General features: G+C 46.2%; 1 protein-coding gene across 4 annotated transcripts in view; it reads left to right on the plus strand.

Moving 5' to 3' along the window:
- nav1b (neuron navigator 1b) overlaps nt 1-18,224 on the plus strand; it is a 65,729-nt gene that overhangs the window by 1,820 nt on the left and 45,685 nt on the right. For 2 of the 4 annotated variants that reach the window (XM_052074997.1, XM_052074999.1), the window contains exons 2-4: nt 5,513-5,743; nt 12,946-13,563; nt 14,915-15,003. In XM_052074997.1, coding sequence (XP_051930957.1) covers nt 12,995-13,563; nt 14,915-15,003 — 658 coding nt within the window. In that variant the 5' untranslated portion in view covers nt 5,513-5,743; nt 12,946-12,994. The remainder of the gene's footprint in view (nt 1-5,512; nt 5,744-12,945; nt 13,564-14,914; nt 15,004-18,224) is intronic. The other 2 variants (XM_052075000.1, XM_052074998.1) reach the window with 2 other exon arrangements.

Genomic DNA, 18,224 nt, shown 5'->3' on the forward strand with positions numbered 1-18,224 from the left:
TTTTGGAAACATGTTTACATTTTATTTTTTTAATTTAAAAAATGTCATTTTTTGCGTGTGTGTCAATGTGCGCGTCTGTGTGTGTATATATGCACAGCATATATATATATATATATATATATATATATATATATATATATATATATAGCGAGAGAGAGAGAGAGAGAGAGAGAGAGAGAGAGATACACGATTGCAAGTGATGGAAACATCAGAAATAAGGAACACGAGAAACTCGAGGAGCTGGAGAGAGCCTAGAAGGTAAAGATGACCAGTCGTAAAGATGACCAGTCGTGCCCGTGGTGGTCGGAGCACTCGGGGCAGTGACCCCCAAACTAGATGAGTCGTTGCAACAGATCCCGGGAACAACATCGGACGTCTCAGTCCAGAAATGTGCAGTGCTGAGAACAGCAAGGATACTGCACAGAACCCTCAAGCTTCCTGGCCTCTGGTAGAGGACCCGAGCTGAATGAGGTGTGAGTGTGTGTGTGTGTGTGTGTATACGGACACCACCCCGAGGGGTGAGATGAGGATTTTTTTATATATATATATATATTATATATACACATATATATATACACAGTATACACATATATATATACAGTATATATAATATATATATATATATATATTAAAAAAAAATCCTCATCTCACCCCTCGGGGTGGTGTCCGTCCCTCATTCAGCTCGGGTCCTCTACCAGAGGCCAGGAAGCTTGAGGGTTCTGCGCAGTATCCTTGCTGTTCCCAGCACTGCACATTTCTGGACTGAGATGTCCGATGTTGTTCCCGGGATCTGTTGCAACCACTCATCTAGTTTGGGGGTTGTAAGGAGCGACGGCCCGGCGAAGTGAAGTGAAGTACTCGGAGAGCGGTGGTACACTGTTTTATTTCACCGAACACCATCTCGGCTGAGGAGACACCGAGACCTTCTTTCGGAGTCGTCCGCATTCCGAGAAGTACCCAGGGCAATTGGGCACTCCAGTCTGGTCCGGTGCAGCGGGCCATGAGCGCTGCCTTCAACGTGCGGTGAGTGCGCTCGGCCATTCCGTTGGCGGCGGGGTTGAAAGCAGTCGTATGATGCACAGTCGTTCCCATGAGCTGACCAAGGGCGGTCCAGAGCTGTGACGTGAATGAAGAACCTCGGTCGGAGGTGATATCGTCAGGGACTCCGAATCTGCTGACGCAGCCTTGGAGAAGGGCGGCGGCGCAGTCTTGTGCAGTGGCTCCTTTCATTGGGATCGCCTCAGGCCATCGAGTCGACCGCTCGGTGGACGTGAAGAGATACTGGTAGCCGTCTGAAGGTGGCAGCGGTCCAACTATGTCGACGTGAAGATGGCAGAAGCAACGTCGGGGTTGTGGAAACTGGCCGATACCGGATTCTGTATGTTGGCCGATCTTACTAGCTTGGCATTGGAGGCAGTTGCGAGCCCAGGCTCGTACGTCTTTGTTGATTCCATGCCATACAAACTTCTCGGTCATCAGTTTGGCGGTTGATCTTCCAGACGGGTGTGATAAACCATGGATGATATCGAACATTTGACGTCGGAGCGTTTTCGGGATGAGTGGCCGAGGGCGTTGCCTGCTCACATCGCAGAGTAAGGTGCGTCCGTCGTCGCCAAACGGTACGTCTTCCCATCTCAGGCCTGTGACGGACTGACGATAGTCAGCGGTGCCCTTCTGATCAGCCACTTGGGCGTCGGCGATGGCTCCGTAGTCGACGCCAAGATGGACGGCGTTGATTTCCACTCGTGACAGGGCGTCGGCTACTGGATTCTTTTCACCAGGGACGTACTCTATCTCGCATCCGAATTCTGCGATGGCGGAGAGATGACGCTGCTGACGGGCGGACCACGGGTCCCCAGCTTTGGTGAAGGCGTGTACGAGGGGGCGGTGGTCGGTACGGATCTTGAACGGCGTTCCTTCCAGCAGGTGGCGGAAATGTCGCACCGCCAGGTATACGGCGAGAAGTTCGCGGTCGAACGTACTGTATCGGGTTTCAGGTTGGCGTAACTTCTGACTGAAGAATCCCAGAGGCTGCGGGATACCGTTGATGACCTGCTCCACCACACCTCCTACAGCAACGTTACTTGCGTCGGTCGTCAGCTGAAGCGGAGCCGCCGGCTTCGGGAATGTCAATGTCGCGGCCTTGACGAGGGCGGCTTTCGTAGCTTCGAACGATTTGCTCTGGCCGGGGGTCCATTTCAGGTGTTTCGGGTTGCCGCTGAGCGCATCGTATAGCGGGGCCATGACGTGGGCGAGGCGAGGCAGGAAACGATGGTAATAGTTCACCATCCCAGTGAACTCTTGGAGAGTCTTGATCGTTTTCGGCGTAGGGAACTTGTGGATGGCGTTGACTTTAGCGGGCAGGGGGCGGACTCCGGAAACGTCGATCTCGTAACCGAGGAACTCTACTTTCGACGCGCCGAAAACGCACTTGTCTCGTCGTACTACCAAGCCGTTGTCGCGGAGCAGTTGGAGGACGTTTCGGACGTGGTCGTGATGTTCTGCCTTCGTCTTCGAATGGATGAGGATGTCGTCGACGTAACATACACAGTACGACAGTTCGCCGAGGATGCTGTCCATGAGGCGTTGAAAGGTGGCGCCGGAGTTGCGAAGACCGAACGTTGAGTAGTAGAAGACGTAGGAGCCGAACGGCGTGATGATCGCTGTTTTGGGGACGTCGGGCTCGTGGACGGGAACTTGAAAATAACCTTTCAAGAGGTCCAGTTTCGTGAAGTATCTGGCGCCGTCCAACTCGTTGGTGATGTCCGCGATGTTGGGTAGGGGATAGTGATCCGGTTCCGTCTTCACATTCAGCAAGCGGTAGTCTCCACACGGCCGCCATGAACCGTCAGTCTTTTTTACCATGTGCAGCGGTGATGCCCATGGACTGGATGCTTTCTTGCAGAGTCCCATCCTTTCCATTTCGGCGAAAGCTTGTTTGGCGGCCTTGAGTTTGTCGGGCGAGAGGCGTCGGAACTTGGAATAGATGGGTGGTCCTTTTGTCTCGATATGGTGGAAGATTCCGTGTTTCGCTGCTTTCCCCGGCGTCTGGTGAAGTTCGGGTTTGAAGACGTCGGCGTACTCGGTTAGTAGGTGCTCGTATGGGTCGTTGGTTGTGATTGCACAGGCGTTGACGTTTTCTTGGACCCGGGCGACGAGGTCGGTGGACTGGAACGATTGGAGATTCAGCATTCTTCGGTTGCCGACATCGACCAGTAGGTTATGGTGCCCGAGGAAATCGGCTCCGAGCAGTGGTGTCCTCACGTCAGCGATAATGAAGTCCCAGGCGTATCGGTGGTTGGCGATCTTGATGTGGATGCGGCGGCATCCATACGTGGCGATGGGCGTACCATTGGCGGCCCCGAGTTTGACTTGGCATGGCTGGTTGTGACGTCGGTTTTGGTCTGTGGCGGGGTAGATGGAGCGGCATGCTCCGGTGTCGACCAGGAATTCGTGATTGGAGATGGCATCGGTGACGTAGAACCCCTGGTTCGGGTTGGCGATCGTGCAAACGTAACTGTGATGAGGGTGCCACGCCGCCGGCGTTACTGTCGGCGGGTGGCCGTGGCGTTTTTTGAGAACTTGCAGTTCGGGAGGCAGTTTCTCGCGTCTCTGCCGAACATGTCATGGTAGCTGCAAATACCAGACGGTAGCATGTAGCCGCGGGACCACTGGTTCTGGGGCGGAGCTTGACGGCTATCATGCGGTGGGCCTGGACGGTGGCGCACGGCATTGATGTCTGCGTCCACAATGGGCGGGGCAAGTGCGCTGCAGGCGGCGGCGACCGGCGTCGATTTCTCGGCGGCTCTGGCTGCGGTAATCAGGTATTGGCAGTGCACAATGGCTGGTGACCCTGAGAGAGGAGCACAGCAACCTCCCTGAACAGAACCCAGTTACCATAACAGTGGCAGACATACAGGAAAGAGTCTCAGATATGAAGAACTGGACAGCACCAGGCCCGGACATGGTCCACACCTACTGGCTAAAGAAACTCACAGCACTCCATGAGCGCCTAGCAGTACAAATGAACCAGCTTCTGAGGGATGGGACTCACCCAGAATGGCTAACCGAAGGGCGAACGATCCTGATCATGAAGGATCCCTCGAAGGGTGCAGCCCCATCCAACTATCGGCCAATAACCTGTCTCTCCACAACATGGAAGCTCATGTCAGGCATCATTGCGGCTAAGATAAGTGGACACATGGATCAATACATGAACGAAGCGCAGAAGGGCATTGGTAGAGATACCAGAGGAGCCAAACATCAGCTCCTGGTTGACAGAACAGTCGCACAAGACTGCAGGTCCCGACGTACCAACCTGTGCACAGCTTGGATTGATTACAAGAAAGCCTATGACTCGATGCCACATACATGGATCACTGAATGCTTGGAGTTGTATAAGGTGAACAGGACCCTCTTAGCTTTCGTTGCGAACTCGATGAGGATGTGGAAAACTGCTCATCAAAACTGCTCAGGAGCAGGCCTTGAGCACCAGAGCCATCGAGGCCCAGATATACCACACCAGACAAGACCCAAGGTGTAGGTTGTGCAAAGAGGCACCTGAGACGATCCAACACATAACTGCAGGATGTAAGATGCTGGCAGGGAAAGCCTACATGGAACGCCATAACCAGGTGGCTGGCATAGTCTACCGAAACATCTGTGCGGAGTATGGACTGGAAACCCCAAGGTCAAAATGGGAAACACCTCCGAAGGTGGTGGAGAATGACAGAGCGAAGATCCTGTGGGATTTCCAGATCCAGACTGACAAGATGGTAATGGCGAACCAACCAGATATCGTGATCATAGATAAAGGGCAGAGGAAAGCCGTTGTAGTGGATGTAGCGGTCCCAAGTGATGGAAACATCAGGAAGAAGGAACATGAGAAACTCGAGAAATACCAAGGGCTCAGAGAGGAGCTGGAGAGAGCCTGGAAGGTAAAGGTGACAGTCGTGCCTGTGGTGGTCGGAGCACTCGGGGCAGTGACCTCCAAACTAGATGAGTGGTTGCAACAGATCCCGGGAACAACATCGGACATCTCAGTCCAGAAATGTGCAGTGCTGGGAACAGCAAGGATACTGCGCAGAACCCTCAAGCTTCCTGGCCTCTGGTAGAGGACCCGAGCTGAATGAGGGACGGACACCACCCGAGGGGTGAGATGAGGATTTTTTATATATATATATATATATATATATATATATATATATATATATATATATATATATATATATATATATATATATATATATATATATGAAACATTCAATAATTGTGTAATATGCTTTAAAAATGTATTTCATTACAATTTAATTGGAGGAAATGTCCACGGAGTTATGACGTCTATATATAATGTTTAACCCATGAGGGTGGTGCAGAGGGAGCCCGAGCTCCAAAACATGCTGTGACAATTAAAATCAGCCCAGTTGAACGGTTCTGGCTGTGAGCAAGAGACTGGGCCAAGCCGTTGTGCAGCAGATGGACAATTGGCTAAAATTAGGAACCTTTTCACCAGGTGCTACTTTTAGCTCTTGGAGGGAACGCTGCAGTTCGTCTGGGTTGGCATTTATAGAGAGGGCGCTGACCGTGACGGCGCAGGATGCGACTGGAGCGTGATTATGCAAGCAGGGAGGGGAACACCCAACCCCGAGGCGACTGAAGGATGTTCCGCCCGGGGTGGAAAGAAAGACATGTCAGGAGGATGCTTCACGATCACGCCAGTGTCCACCATTTGAGAGCTTCCACGGTAAGTTGTTATTCTCGCCTGCAACTTCTTCGGATGGCGGTCATTAAGTGTGTAATTGGATGCAGAGGCATGTCCTGTAATGCACTTCTATCGTATGAAGATGTCTGCTGACTATTATAGCCCGAGTGAGCTTCTCCAGACGCTTTTCACTGCTTCGTTTGCCACGGTATGTTCTTGACGGGCATCAGTCAAGCGTCGTTGACTCGAGAGCAAGCGACGCCACACGAGATGCTTTTTCAGTGTAAGCATGCGACTATCCATCCTTTTTTTTGTTTTTGTTTTTTAAATCCCATTTATAGGGTCCTAGGTGAGCTGGACCCTATCCCAGCTGAGTTTTGACAAGAGGCAGGGAACACCCTGGAACAGACGTCAGCCCATAGCAAGGCACTTATAGACAAACAACGATTTAAAACAAAGGGCAGTTTTCTACCTTTAATGAACTTAACATGCATGCAGAAAACCAACGCAAGTGCTGGGAGAACAGGCAAAATCCACTCATGGAGTCCAAATCCAAGATTTGAACCCCAAACCATATTAGTGTGCCCTGCGATTGGCTGGCAACCGATTCAGGGTGTCCCCCGCCTACTGCCCGATGACTGCTGGGATAGGCTCCAGCACCCCCCGCGACCCTAGTGAGGATCAAGCGGTACGGAAGATGAATGAATGAATGAATGAACCATATTAGTGTGAGGCAGATGCCTCAGGTGCTGCCCATATTATGTCTTTTACCCACAAATTACAATAGTTCCCTTATGTCTTAAGAGCATGTTTGATGTGCTTTCGTTAAAATACCCCAAGGAGTATGAATTACACAACATGACACTTTAGTTCCTGACTTGAGCATTCATTCATTGCCGGCAAGTATATGCGTAACATTGGTTATTATATAAATAAGACAAGATAAGATAAGATAACCTTTATTTGTGCCACACTGGAGAAATTTACAGCCTCCAGCAGCAAGAATGTAGGTAGAAAGAAGAAAGAAGAAAGAAGAAAAAAACAACAAACACCGTTCAATTAAGTGCAATGTAAACACAAAATTGATCATTCGCAGTGCTATTTACAATTGTCTTTCACATCATTTAATTATTATTATTATTATTATTATTGTTGTTATTTTTTATTCAGCAGCCTGACAGCAGTCGGTAGCAACGAGCGTCGGTATCTCTCCTTCTTGCATCGCGGGTGTAACAGTCTCTGGCTGAAGGAGCTACCAAGTGCTCTCAGGGCGGGCTGAGGGGGTGGGAGGGACTGGCCATCATAGCTTTTAGCTTAGTTAGCATCCTTCTGTTGCCCACCTCCTCCAGAGTGTCAAGGGAGCGGCCCAGGACAGAACTGACCTTCCTGACCAGTCGCTCCCGTCTCTTTCTGTCCCGGGCTGAGATGTTGCCTGACCAGCAGACAATGCCATAATGAATGGCCGAGGCCACCACCGAGTTATAGAAAGTCTTAAGGAGCGACCCCTGAACCCCAAAAGACCTCAGTTTCCTGAGTAGGAAGAGTCGGCTCTGTCCTTTCCTAATCAGGGTGTCCGTGTTTGTAGACCAGTCCAGTTTGTTGTTCAGAAGAACACCAAGCCCCACTGTGACGTATCAGAAACGTTTCTTGCTCGTGCAACACTGCATCACTGCTAATTACAGCATTCTTAATTTTACAAAACACCATTGTGTACGGTTTCCAGATTTGCTTTTGTGAGATCCTTGTGAGAAACTTTTGAGTTCGCAACTCGTTCCTATCACAAGTGCAGCAGTGTTGTACTCAACCTGAATCGACTGCAGATTTAATATTTCTTGTTGTTGCTGTTGTTTGTTTGTCTTTTTTAACTTGGCTGCAGAAGACGGCAGATGATAAGTCAAACCCGACCTAGTTGGATGAACATGATACAAGACCATCACAAATGGAATCCAACAAAAACCTTCCACAACATCATACATCATCAATCTTTTAAAGCAATGCCTAACAACAGAAACAAATGAACAACAGTTCTTTTTGTCAACACTTTGACTGGGCGGTGTGTGTGTGTGTGTGTGTGTGTGCGCGTGCGTGCACGCACGCATCGTGCATGTGAGAGTTTTTGTGTGTGATCCCTCATGTGTTTTGCAGACTTCCTTTCAGACAAAGCTTTTTGGCCACTGGGAAAGGAAATGAGCAGTGTTGCTATATATAAAAAGTGGATCAAGAGTTGTTGATAAAATGGAAACACACAGTGATAACGCACCCATTCAACTGTTCTTCTGGCGTAAGAGGCAATGGAATAATCCAAATTTGAATACAACCTCACTTCATGCTGAGGATTCAAAAAGGAGAATAACGTCTGAAATGATTCTGCCAGGTTTGGTCATTTATATTTCATAACAAGAGCTTTTTATAGCATTGAGCAAATGGACTCCTCTGAAGTATTATGAGCTGCAGTGAGTGGATCCTGGTGAAAGTATATTTTTATTTATTTATTTTTATTGTGGATGATTAAAGGCTCCCAGCAGCAGACGCCACTGCTCATTGTGCTACTTCACGCTTATCCTCTGGTGGGAAGGGTCACTTTTGAATTTGTGAACCCACGATATGCGCCTAAAGAGGGCACATTTGTTGTCATCGTGCTAACAACATGGTTCAAGATAAAACCAGTGGGATTTTTTGTTGTGAATAGCTAACGGTGTGCAAAAAAAATTGGGAGGTGACATTTCTCTTTTTTACACTGAACTCAGACTACTTTCTGTGAGCAAATTGTCGGATGAGTGGCGTGCAAGTCAACTCGGTGCGCCAGAACTCCCAGAAATGTGCAACACAGCCCCAAAATGTCATGCAAACGCCATCCGTTCCTGTTCCAGCAGCGCAAGTCCTGTGGCTGCAATCCGTTCCTGTTCAGGTGGCGCACATCCTGCGGCCCTCATCCGTTCCTGTTTTGTTACTGGGTCATTTTCACACGTCTGGGATCCGTCCCTTGAGTCTGGGTAGGGGTGGGGTTCAGGATTTGTTTGTTTTGTTCTCCGATTCGGCGCAGCATCTGTTTGTCATTGCCATTATCATCGCCTGCCTACTTAAGGGCTGCTACGCTGACCACTTTCTGTCGGACTGTTGTGTTACTATCATGTTGTTTTGTTTCTGTTGCTGTCATGTTCATTTGTTTGTCAGAGTGGTGCCTTTTACTTCCTGGTGTTTTGTTGTTACTTTGAGTTTGAAATTTTTAGGACTTTGTCAGTGGAATTGACTTAGTTGTTTTCAGTGTACCCGTGCAAGTGTTTTTGTTCATGCATTTTGTTCAGTACGCTGTGCTTCTCCTGTCTCACTGTTTTTGGGCGCTCTATCTTCTCATATCCATGACAAAACAAGTAGACTAGACTTGCACTGTCACGAAAATGAAGTCACACCCGTTTTGTGCTGAATGTTACGTCTTGATATTTGTTTCCTACCTTGTTAAATCGCTTTTGATAAATGTGAGAAATAATTTACTTGATCAATGTTTTCAAATGTATGAATATAATTTGTGATTATAACATGTAATAAATAGTATTTGAGACAATGTTTTCAGATTGGAGCATATTTGTTAAATTTCAGCAGTGTGTATAACACTGGAAGGCTTCACATTAATCAGTATCCAAAAAGTAGCTTTCACTTTCAAAAACGGTTCGTAGCCGCTGATTTAGAATCTCCAATGAACCTGACATCTATTGTTGGAATGTGATCGAAAGCCAGAGTACCCAGCAAAATTTTCAACTTGGTCAGGTCCTATTCCGTGACGGTGTCAATGTTTTTTTGTTTTTAAATGTGACCTATGATTAACCGACAACTACTCTCAGCAAGTAGTTTGTCTAAAGTCAGCTGGAATAAATTCCAGCTGCTCAAGGCCATTATCAGGGCTATAGAAAATGGATGGATGTAGACCATGTTTGTGGAATATGCGGTGACGAAGCCCCCGTTCTCCCCCTGCATGCACTACATCAGGGATCTACCGGTAGATCTAAGACAGGTCCCAAGTAGATCCGAGGAGTGTCGAGAAGAAAATAAACAAACAACCATTTGTGTATCTTTGTACATGTTAGTAATATATTTTTGTGTTAATATACACTGCACACTAATCAGTAGGGATGTGAATCTCAGCACTGAAGACGATTCGATACACATCACGATCCACTGCCAGCGATGCGATACTTAAACGATACATGGAATTTTCTGGCGATACGATGCGATACGATTCACCGTCGTCACGATGCGATACGATTCGATACACATTAAGTTCAAATCAATGCGATCCGATACGATACAATGCAATTTGTTGCGATATTGTGCAATTAAACATGATGCAAATAAGCAAAGAAAAAAAGCTTTTAAAAAGATGGAATTCAGTATGGTATTACAAAAAGGATACCACTTTATTCCTTATAAAGAGTAGAACTTGTAAAACAACTTATTTAAGCCCTTTCACAATTGGGTTTTGTGCAAAGAAAATGTAAACAATTTGGCACCTGAGACTCACAGCTGTTGCTATAGTGTAAACACAAACAGACTATTTTCACTGAGTGTCTTATATGAAATATAATAATAATATATATATATCTATATGAATCTCTAGCGCAAGATGTCCACCCATCCACTGTAAGTGCAACTCTTTGCGCACTGTTCAGCGACACAGTAATCTCACTTCTCACTTTGTTGTACACATCGGGAATATATTTGTAAGTGAACACAGACCTGTCTGGTATTTTATACCTGGGTTCCAAAACGTGCACGAGCTGTCTGAAACCCCCGTTGTCCACCACGCTAGGCTGGAGGTCTTTGCATATGAAATAAGCAGTGATCTTAGTTATAGCCATTGCGCGGTCACAGTGAGTTGCAAGGGGACTCCCAAAATAAGAGGCAAGTTTTTTCTGATCCTGACCTGGTTTACCAAGAGTTTCTCCGGTGTCCGACGAGGAACTGGGCGTGGAAGCGGGGGAGCGGGAGGGAAACTTGTCGGTGATCTGGTGCCATCGGTTTGAGTGGGTCTGCATATTTGTGGTGCTGCCGTTGTATGGCTTCTTAGTGCGACATTCCTTGCAAATTACGGAGGTTTTATCAAGCTTTCCGTCTTTCCTTTCGAAGCAGAAGTATTTCCAAACATAGGATTTGAATGTTGCGGGTGCATTAAATATAATAGATTCCTTGCTGCTGCTTGCGCTAACTTCCATGTTTCGCTAGTTGTGTACCGTCCGTATTCAACACAAAACGCAAAACAATGATGGTGCATTCAATGCACCTAGGAAAGGGCATATAGGCGACGTTTAACATGAATAAAACGGTTGCTAGAATCGGATTTTACCGATACCCACCAAATGCATCGTGATGCATCGTGATGAATCGCGATTTCACCCGTCAAAACGGTTGCTAGAATCGGATTTTACCGATTATTTTCCACACCCCTAATACCCATCAATGCATCGTGATGAATCGCGATTTCACCGATACCCATCAATGCATCGTGATGAATCGCGATTTCACCCGTCAATCGCATCGTACCCAGTGAATGAGCCGATGCACTCGGATCGCGGATGTGCGCATCGATGTATCGATTAATATCGATTATTTTCCACACCCCTACTAATCAGGCTCATTTTCACAAAAAAAATATTAAAAAAATAAAATAAAGCAGGTACATCTTAAATTTGTGTGTGTGTGTGTGTGTGTGCGTGCGTGCGCGCGTCGGTAAGGGTAGATCCCGTGAGGTTAGTTGATCAAAAAGTAGATTCATTCATTCATTCATCTTCCGTACCGCTTGATCCTCACTAGGGTCACGGGGGGGTGCTGGAGCCCATCCCAGCCGTCTCCAGGCAGTAGGCTGGGGACACCCTGAATCGGTTGCCAGCCAATCGCAGGGCACACAGAGACGAACAACCATCCACGCTCACACTCACACCTAGGGACAATTTAGAGTGTTCAATCAGCCTGCCATGCATATTTTTGGAATGTGGGAGGAAACCGGAGCACCCGGAGAAAACCCACGCAGGCCCGGGGAGAACATGCAAACTACACACAGGGAGGCCGGAGCTGGAATCGAACCCGGAAACTCTGCACTGTGAAGCCGACGTGCTAACCACTGGACTACCGGGCCGCCCCAAAAAGTAGATCTTCGATCCAAAAAGTTTGGGCACCCCTGCACTACATCTTTGAAATGTGGCAGACTGCAGTGTTGGCACAGTCATAAAGGGGCCATCCTCCTCATGTTGTGTGAGCCGAAGCGTGTCAGTCACAGCATGTTTCACACACCCGAGGACCATGTCTGCATTACAACCATATGCCGCCATTTGAAGTGTATTTTCTACCTTTGTTGGTTAATTTATTAATTTAAGATATGCTTTATTTGTCCCGCAATGGGGAAAATACAATCACAATTCAGAATTGCCCTCAAGCAAGCGTTCAAGTTTAATCGACCGGCAACTCTGTGGCTCGACTCCTCAAAAGCATCAGTTCCAATTCCCCCCGTCGCTGTTGTTTATTGTCCCATTACGTCAGCAAGTCTGCGGTCAGAAATGTTCCGTCCGTGGCCCAGACGCCCCGTTTTGCACTGTCGCCATTAGTGGGTAAACCATCACCCTTATTATGACTAAATAATACTTCTGCTGCCATTTTGATCTGACATGCTGCTACTTTGTCCCAAAATAATCCAACAGTCATGTGAAGTGTGAGTAAAAATCAGCAGAAGGTTCTTTTGAGACTTGCGCATTTCATCCCCAAAAGGTTTTCCACTGAACTTCATATTTGTTGTGTTAAGTAAATGTTATGCCGTTAGAAATGCAAATTGGTCAAGCTCCCACATTTTTTTTAAGTACATTCATCGCAAGCAGACAACGTGCATGCAAACAGCAAAACATGTGAGCTTGCTGCCAAAGTAATTACATTTAATAACATATTTGGGTAGTTTAAGGATTTAATGAGCACATGGTGGATCTTTACTTGGCAAATGATTCAGTTAGCTAGCTGATTCTGTACCGTTTAAAAAATGTCTTGGGAATTTCTGAAAGCTTTTGACATCTTCTGAAACAATCACACAAAGTTGAATCCTGCGCAAGCACGGACAGAACATGCAAACTCCACATCGAAAGACCTGACTTAAGATTTGAACCTCAACCTCTGAACGGTTTAGTGCTAACAACGAGCCCACTGTACCCCCAATCAAATAATATGGATAATTCTGAATGTAATGAATCCATTTTATTTTGTCTCTGCAGGCGTAGCCATCTTAGAGCAGCATCTGGTTAGCGTCTACGCCGAAGCAGGATGCCTCTCTCAAAAGCTGACCCTAAAATGCCATACGGTGGCCTCCCAAATCCCACCACGCACTTCCAGCATTCCACAAGACGACTTCCGTCCCGTTCCTCTGGATCCTCCGAGCTACTGCTGAGAGGTTCCTCTCTGAGGAACCTTCTGCACCAAAGTTCCAGCGTTTATTCGCAAAGGAGCCCGGCAGCAGCCACGCAGCGGAGTGACGGAACGTGCTCAGCCTACAGCAGCCCTCGCATTCCCAAGAGGGAAGCCTCTCGTTCAAAGGACACCTTGGACATCCACACAGGAGCTCTGCGAGACCTTCAGATTAGAAGGAACACAAACAAGAACTGGACTTTTGGCAAATACCGGCAGAGAAATGTGGACAACGCTCACAGTGTGGCCGAAGCTGCCTTTTCCCGGAGACATCACGCCAAAGGAGGCAATAGGAATGTGGAATCTTTGGAGGGAGTAGGGAGCTTCCAAGGAGATGTGAGGAGCATCTCTGACCAGGGAAAGAGTATTTCCAAAACAAAACTTCCGGGGAGGGTCAACATGGCTGCTGTCGCCCCATTCAGGTACAGGTGAGGAAAGCTATAGAGTATTATCATTAGAACAATTGCGGATAATACACATTTGGTTTTTCGACAGTGCTTGCCCACCCATCAACTGGGAAATTAATTAACCAAGTTAAGATGCATACACACATACCACACGATCTTAACCAATTTTTAAAATGCCAGACCCCACATATGACAATGAAAATAATGTACATGAATGCTCTTACCCCCATATATTATCATATACAGTATCTTAGAATGACCTGGGAGAGGCAGCAACAGTAACACATGGCATTCAGACTGTTGGAAAATACCAATAAACAAATATAGTTGTAATAGAAAAATAAATGGAAGAATCTGCCGTTGGAAATACCTGGATTGAAATTGCACTTAATCTACCTAACATCGGATAAACAAATGAGGATCATCTTTCAGAGAGAACCAATCGCCATTGCTGAAAAATGCTGAAATGTTTCATACGTTGCCTAAGCCGCTAAATGGGTTTCAAAGCAAGCCGTTCAGATATTCACCAGACAGTAATGTCACAATATGGCTAATTAAAATAATTGAGCACTCCCATTGAGTTTCTCCACCCATTACTGAAGAGCTGCCATTTTCTTTCTTTTTTTTTTCTCAAAGGATGCAGTTTACATGGATCCATGGTCACATCAAAACCAGAATCTAAACCCTGTTCTTGGTTGCTCAGATTAGCTAACAGGATACATCCAACAACTACCATAAAAACTCAACTGAAGTGAACAGACATGCCACATCCTGTTCGATTTGGGAGTCCCCAACTTATTTTGAAGCCATCTTTTGAAAAGGGCGGCCCGGTGGTCCAGTAGTTAGCGCGTCAACCTCGCAGTGCAGAGGGACCACCAGGTTCCAGCTCCGGCATCCCTGTGTGGAGTTTGCATGCGTGGGTTTTCTCCGGGTACTCCGGTTTCCTCCCAGATTCCAAAAACATGCATGGCTGGCTGATTGAACACTCTGAATTGTCCCTTGGTGTGAGTGTGAGCGCGGATGGTTGTTCGTCTCTATATGTGCCCTGCGATTGGCTGCCAACGGGTTCAGGGTGTCCCCCGCCTACTGCCCGAAGACAGCTGGGATAGGCTCCAGCACACCTCACGACCCTTGTGAGGATAAAGCGGATCAGAAAATGGATGGATGCATGGATGGATGTTTCGACAAGAATTCATGCTATGTAATTGTCATGGTCATGCTCCCTGCAGTGGAAAGGCTGGTGGTAGGAGTGACAAACAGTGCGGTCCCTATGAGCATTTATTAAGTTTCATCAAGTTTTATTAAGGAATTGTTTTAATTGAAACAAAGGCAAAATGGCATCCTTTTTAAAAAAAAATGTATGTTACTGTAGGTGTCAGGATCAGGAGGAGCCAGGGGGCACCTTAGAGGACCTGAGCGACTGTTCCTCAGACTCCATGGAGGTCTGCTGTGATGATCTTGGTGAGTCCTATACCATCCGGTCATTTTATATAACGACACTTATCCTCAGTCGAGATGCAAGTGAGCCTATCCCAGTTGACGTCAAGGCCAGAAGCAACGTACCCTCTTCCAACTGGTCGCCAGCCAATCGCAGGACACATAAATACAAACCATCATTCACACTTCACATGGCCAAGTTTAAAAAAAACAATAAAAAACTGAATTTGTCTCCCTCTCGTGGCATTGCATCCTCAGAAAGCATGAGGAGAAACAAAGTTTTATTGCCCACAAAGTTCAATGTGGTTGTTGGGCATCTTTCCAGCTGACCTTGTGCATCGCACACGGGCTGCATGTTGTCACAGGAGAACAACTGGCAATAAAAGCTTCACGTTACTGTGCACGGCCCACACCTGTTTTGTGCATCAACTGTTCCACATCTCCACCGCTTTCTTAGAGTCTTTACTTTTTCCTCAACTGTCAACATGAGCATAGTTTCTGGTGTCTGGGGGGTCATCGAGACGCCATTCAAGTCCATTTCCACACTGCGTAAAACTTGAGAAATGTAATGCAGGGAGTTTTCCTGCAAAGTTGTTAAAATAATCTTGTAGTTAGCTCTTTTTTAAGATAAGATAAGATATCCTTTATTTGTCCCACACTTGAGCACACACAGGGTTTCCTCAGTAGGATTATCATGGATTACTGTTCATTATCTATTCTTCAGACGAATTAATGGCCTTTTTGGAGGTTTCAAGATGCCAAAATGGCATGATTTTACAATACACGTACAATACAATACATACTGAATTATATAGCGCTTTCAGGGGTCCTAAAGCACAATTTTCAGAACCGCATGAAGTAGTGCCCCATTGGAAAATTGAGAAATTGTTTTATTTCCATCCATGGACAACTCCCTAGTTTTGACATTTATTACCCTATACCCCAAAACTCACCAGGTCGCTAACATGACCACCGCAAAACTCACTTAGTCGCAGCCTCTGGAAAGTTAAAAAAAAGCAGCGAGTCCCCAACATCTATTTAATTGATCAACATAAAATGGAATAAACGAGTTCAACAAGACTGCATAAAAAAGTGGATAAGATTCCTGCTTGAAAAATAACAGGAAATTGGCCGTTTTGCTTACAAGCAGCAGTGTTATTACTTGTGAAATCCAGGAGTCGTACCTCAACAAATTTCATCCAGGAAATTAGCCCAAATGAGCTCCAATCAGGAACGGGTATTCCAGACAGATGGGCGACACTAAATTGTGATGTGTTTTTGTTTGGCGTCAAAGTTTAGGATCATTTTGAGGACTTGCCAATAAAAAAGGGAATGCAGATGACTCATTCAGCTCTGCTTGCCGCTTTCATTTGTATCTGTTTCTAGCTTGAAAACACAAATAAAATATGTCATATTGTGAAAGGTTGACAGCATCATAAACGCACCACAAATGACTGTTGCCAGGCAGATTTAGTACCAGAAACACAAATCAGTCTTTTCACAGCTGTCACTATATGTCGTATCATATGTTGATACATTATGTGTAGCGGGTAAGACTTGTTTTCATTTCAAAGTGAATTGAAGTTTTTGTTTGGAAAAAAAAAACTAGCAATACAAGTTTAAAAACATGACATTGTAGTTGAGAAAACTATGTTAGAGAATGACCTGGACCATTTAAAAATATATATATATTAAAAAAAATACAGTATACATCTTCTTAATTATCATAATGATTGAGATGCTCCCAAGGGAGACGCCAGACCAGAGACTAAGTGAGTCTGTCAGGAGTCTGGACCGACGCATATTTGAGTGCTTTGATGAGCGCATCAGATTTCATGTCACTTTAGTGTCTGGCTGCTCTTTTTTTTCCTTGTATTTGATTTACAAAAAGAAAGCAGCAACATGTGTCACCAGGCTTCATCAACAATAGAAGAACAGCTGGCTGCAATAAACTGAAGCATATTTTTCACTACAAAAATAAAATTTACACTTACGATTTGTTCATATTAATGAATTTTTCATGACTATTTTTGCGGCACAATTGACGTCTGGTTAGCATGTCCGCCTCACAGTGCAAAAGTCATGGGTTCAATTCTGGGCCCGGCCTTCATGTGTGGTAGTTTGCGTGTTCCCCCCGTGCCTGTACGGGTTATCTCTGGGTACTCCGGTTCCCTCCCACATTTAAAAAACATCCATGGTAGGTTAATTGGTCATTCAAAATTGTCTGTATGTATGACTGTGTGTGCGAATGTTTGTTTGTCTATGTGTGTCATGCGATTGACAGTTGGGATCGGCTCCAGCATGCCAACGACCCTCGTGAGGAGGAGAAGTTCCATTAATGGATGATGGATGAGTATTTTTGGGGCAGATGATGCCTGGTTAGATAAATATGGACTGTGGTAGAATGTCACATTTGCTCGGAGAGCTCGAAGAGATCTTGGAGTTTTTTTATCATTGTAATTTGCGCATGCCAATCTTATGGATAGACTCCAACGAGTCCTTCCCCTATGTAGACAGTGTGTGTCTCCTTAAGGAAATGAGGGGAGTCACTTCCACTGGATGCCAATCAAGTCGGTTATGTTCCCTCCCACAACGGCGCAAACACCCCTTTCCACCTGCGCGTGTTTACCAAAAATACCAAAAGAAAGAAACTTCCTCCCTTCTGCATGCTTACATAGCACTTTGAGCTACACTTGTGCTGAGCATGAAGTTAGGGCCCCTTATGTCAAAACACATCTGTTCCAGTTCAGATCCAGACTCCACATTTGATGGAAGAAATATCAAATCTTGTCAAATCACGTAACCATTTGTCGTGCCTATGTAGATCTCGTATCTCTGCTCCTAAGAGCAGAGCTACTGACACATGTTGAAGCCTTGGCAGAGGTCTCTAGTTTGTGTGCACTCATGTTTACACACATTGTCTCTTTGTAGATGTAATTACCCTGCACTCATAAACACATTTTCAACCCCCCCCCCCCACCTCCAACATGGGGCTCTGATCTTTAATCCACAATGTCGTCAGTATCGCATCATCCGTGCAGCTGAGCGGTTTTAAAATATGACGGACATAGCGCTCGGGAAAGGCCAGCTGTGGAAGAGTCCGTCCCTACACAAATGATGATGCACTGGGATGGTCGCTTGGAGAGGGAATCAAAGCCAGATGTCAAGAAAAGCACTCTGCACAGAGCAGGACACTGCTTCAATGTTTTCCGCAAAATGAACTTCAATCGTACTTTGCCGTCCTT

Source organism: Hippocampus zosterae, chromosome 9, assembly GCF_025434085.1.
Source record: "Hippocampus zosterae strain Florida chromosome 9, ASM2543408v3, whole genome shotgun sequence".
In the NCBI taxonomy this organism is placed as follows: domain Eukaryota; kingdom Metazoa; phylum Chordata; class Actinopteri; order Syngnathiformes; family Syngnathidae; genus Hippocampus; species Hippocampus zosterae.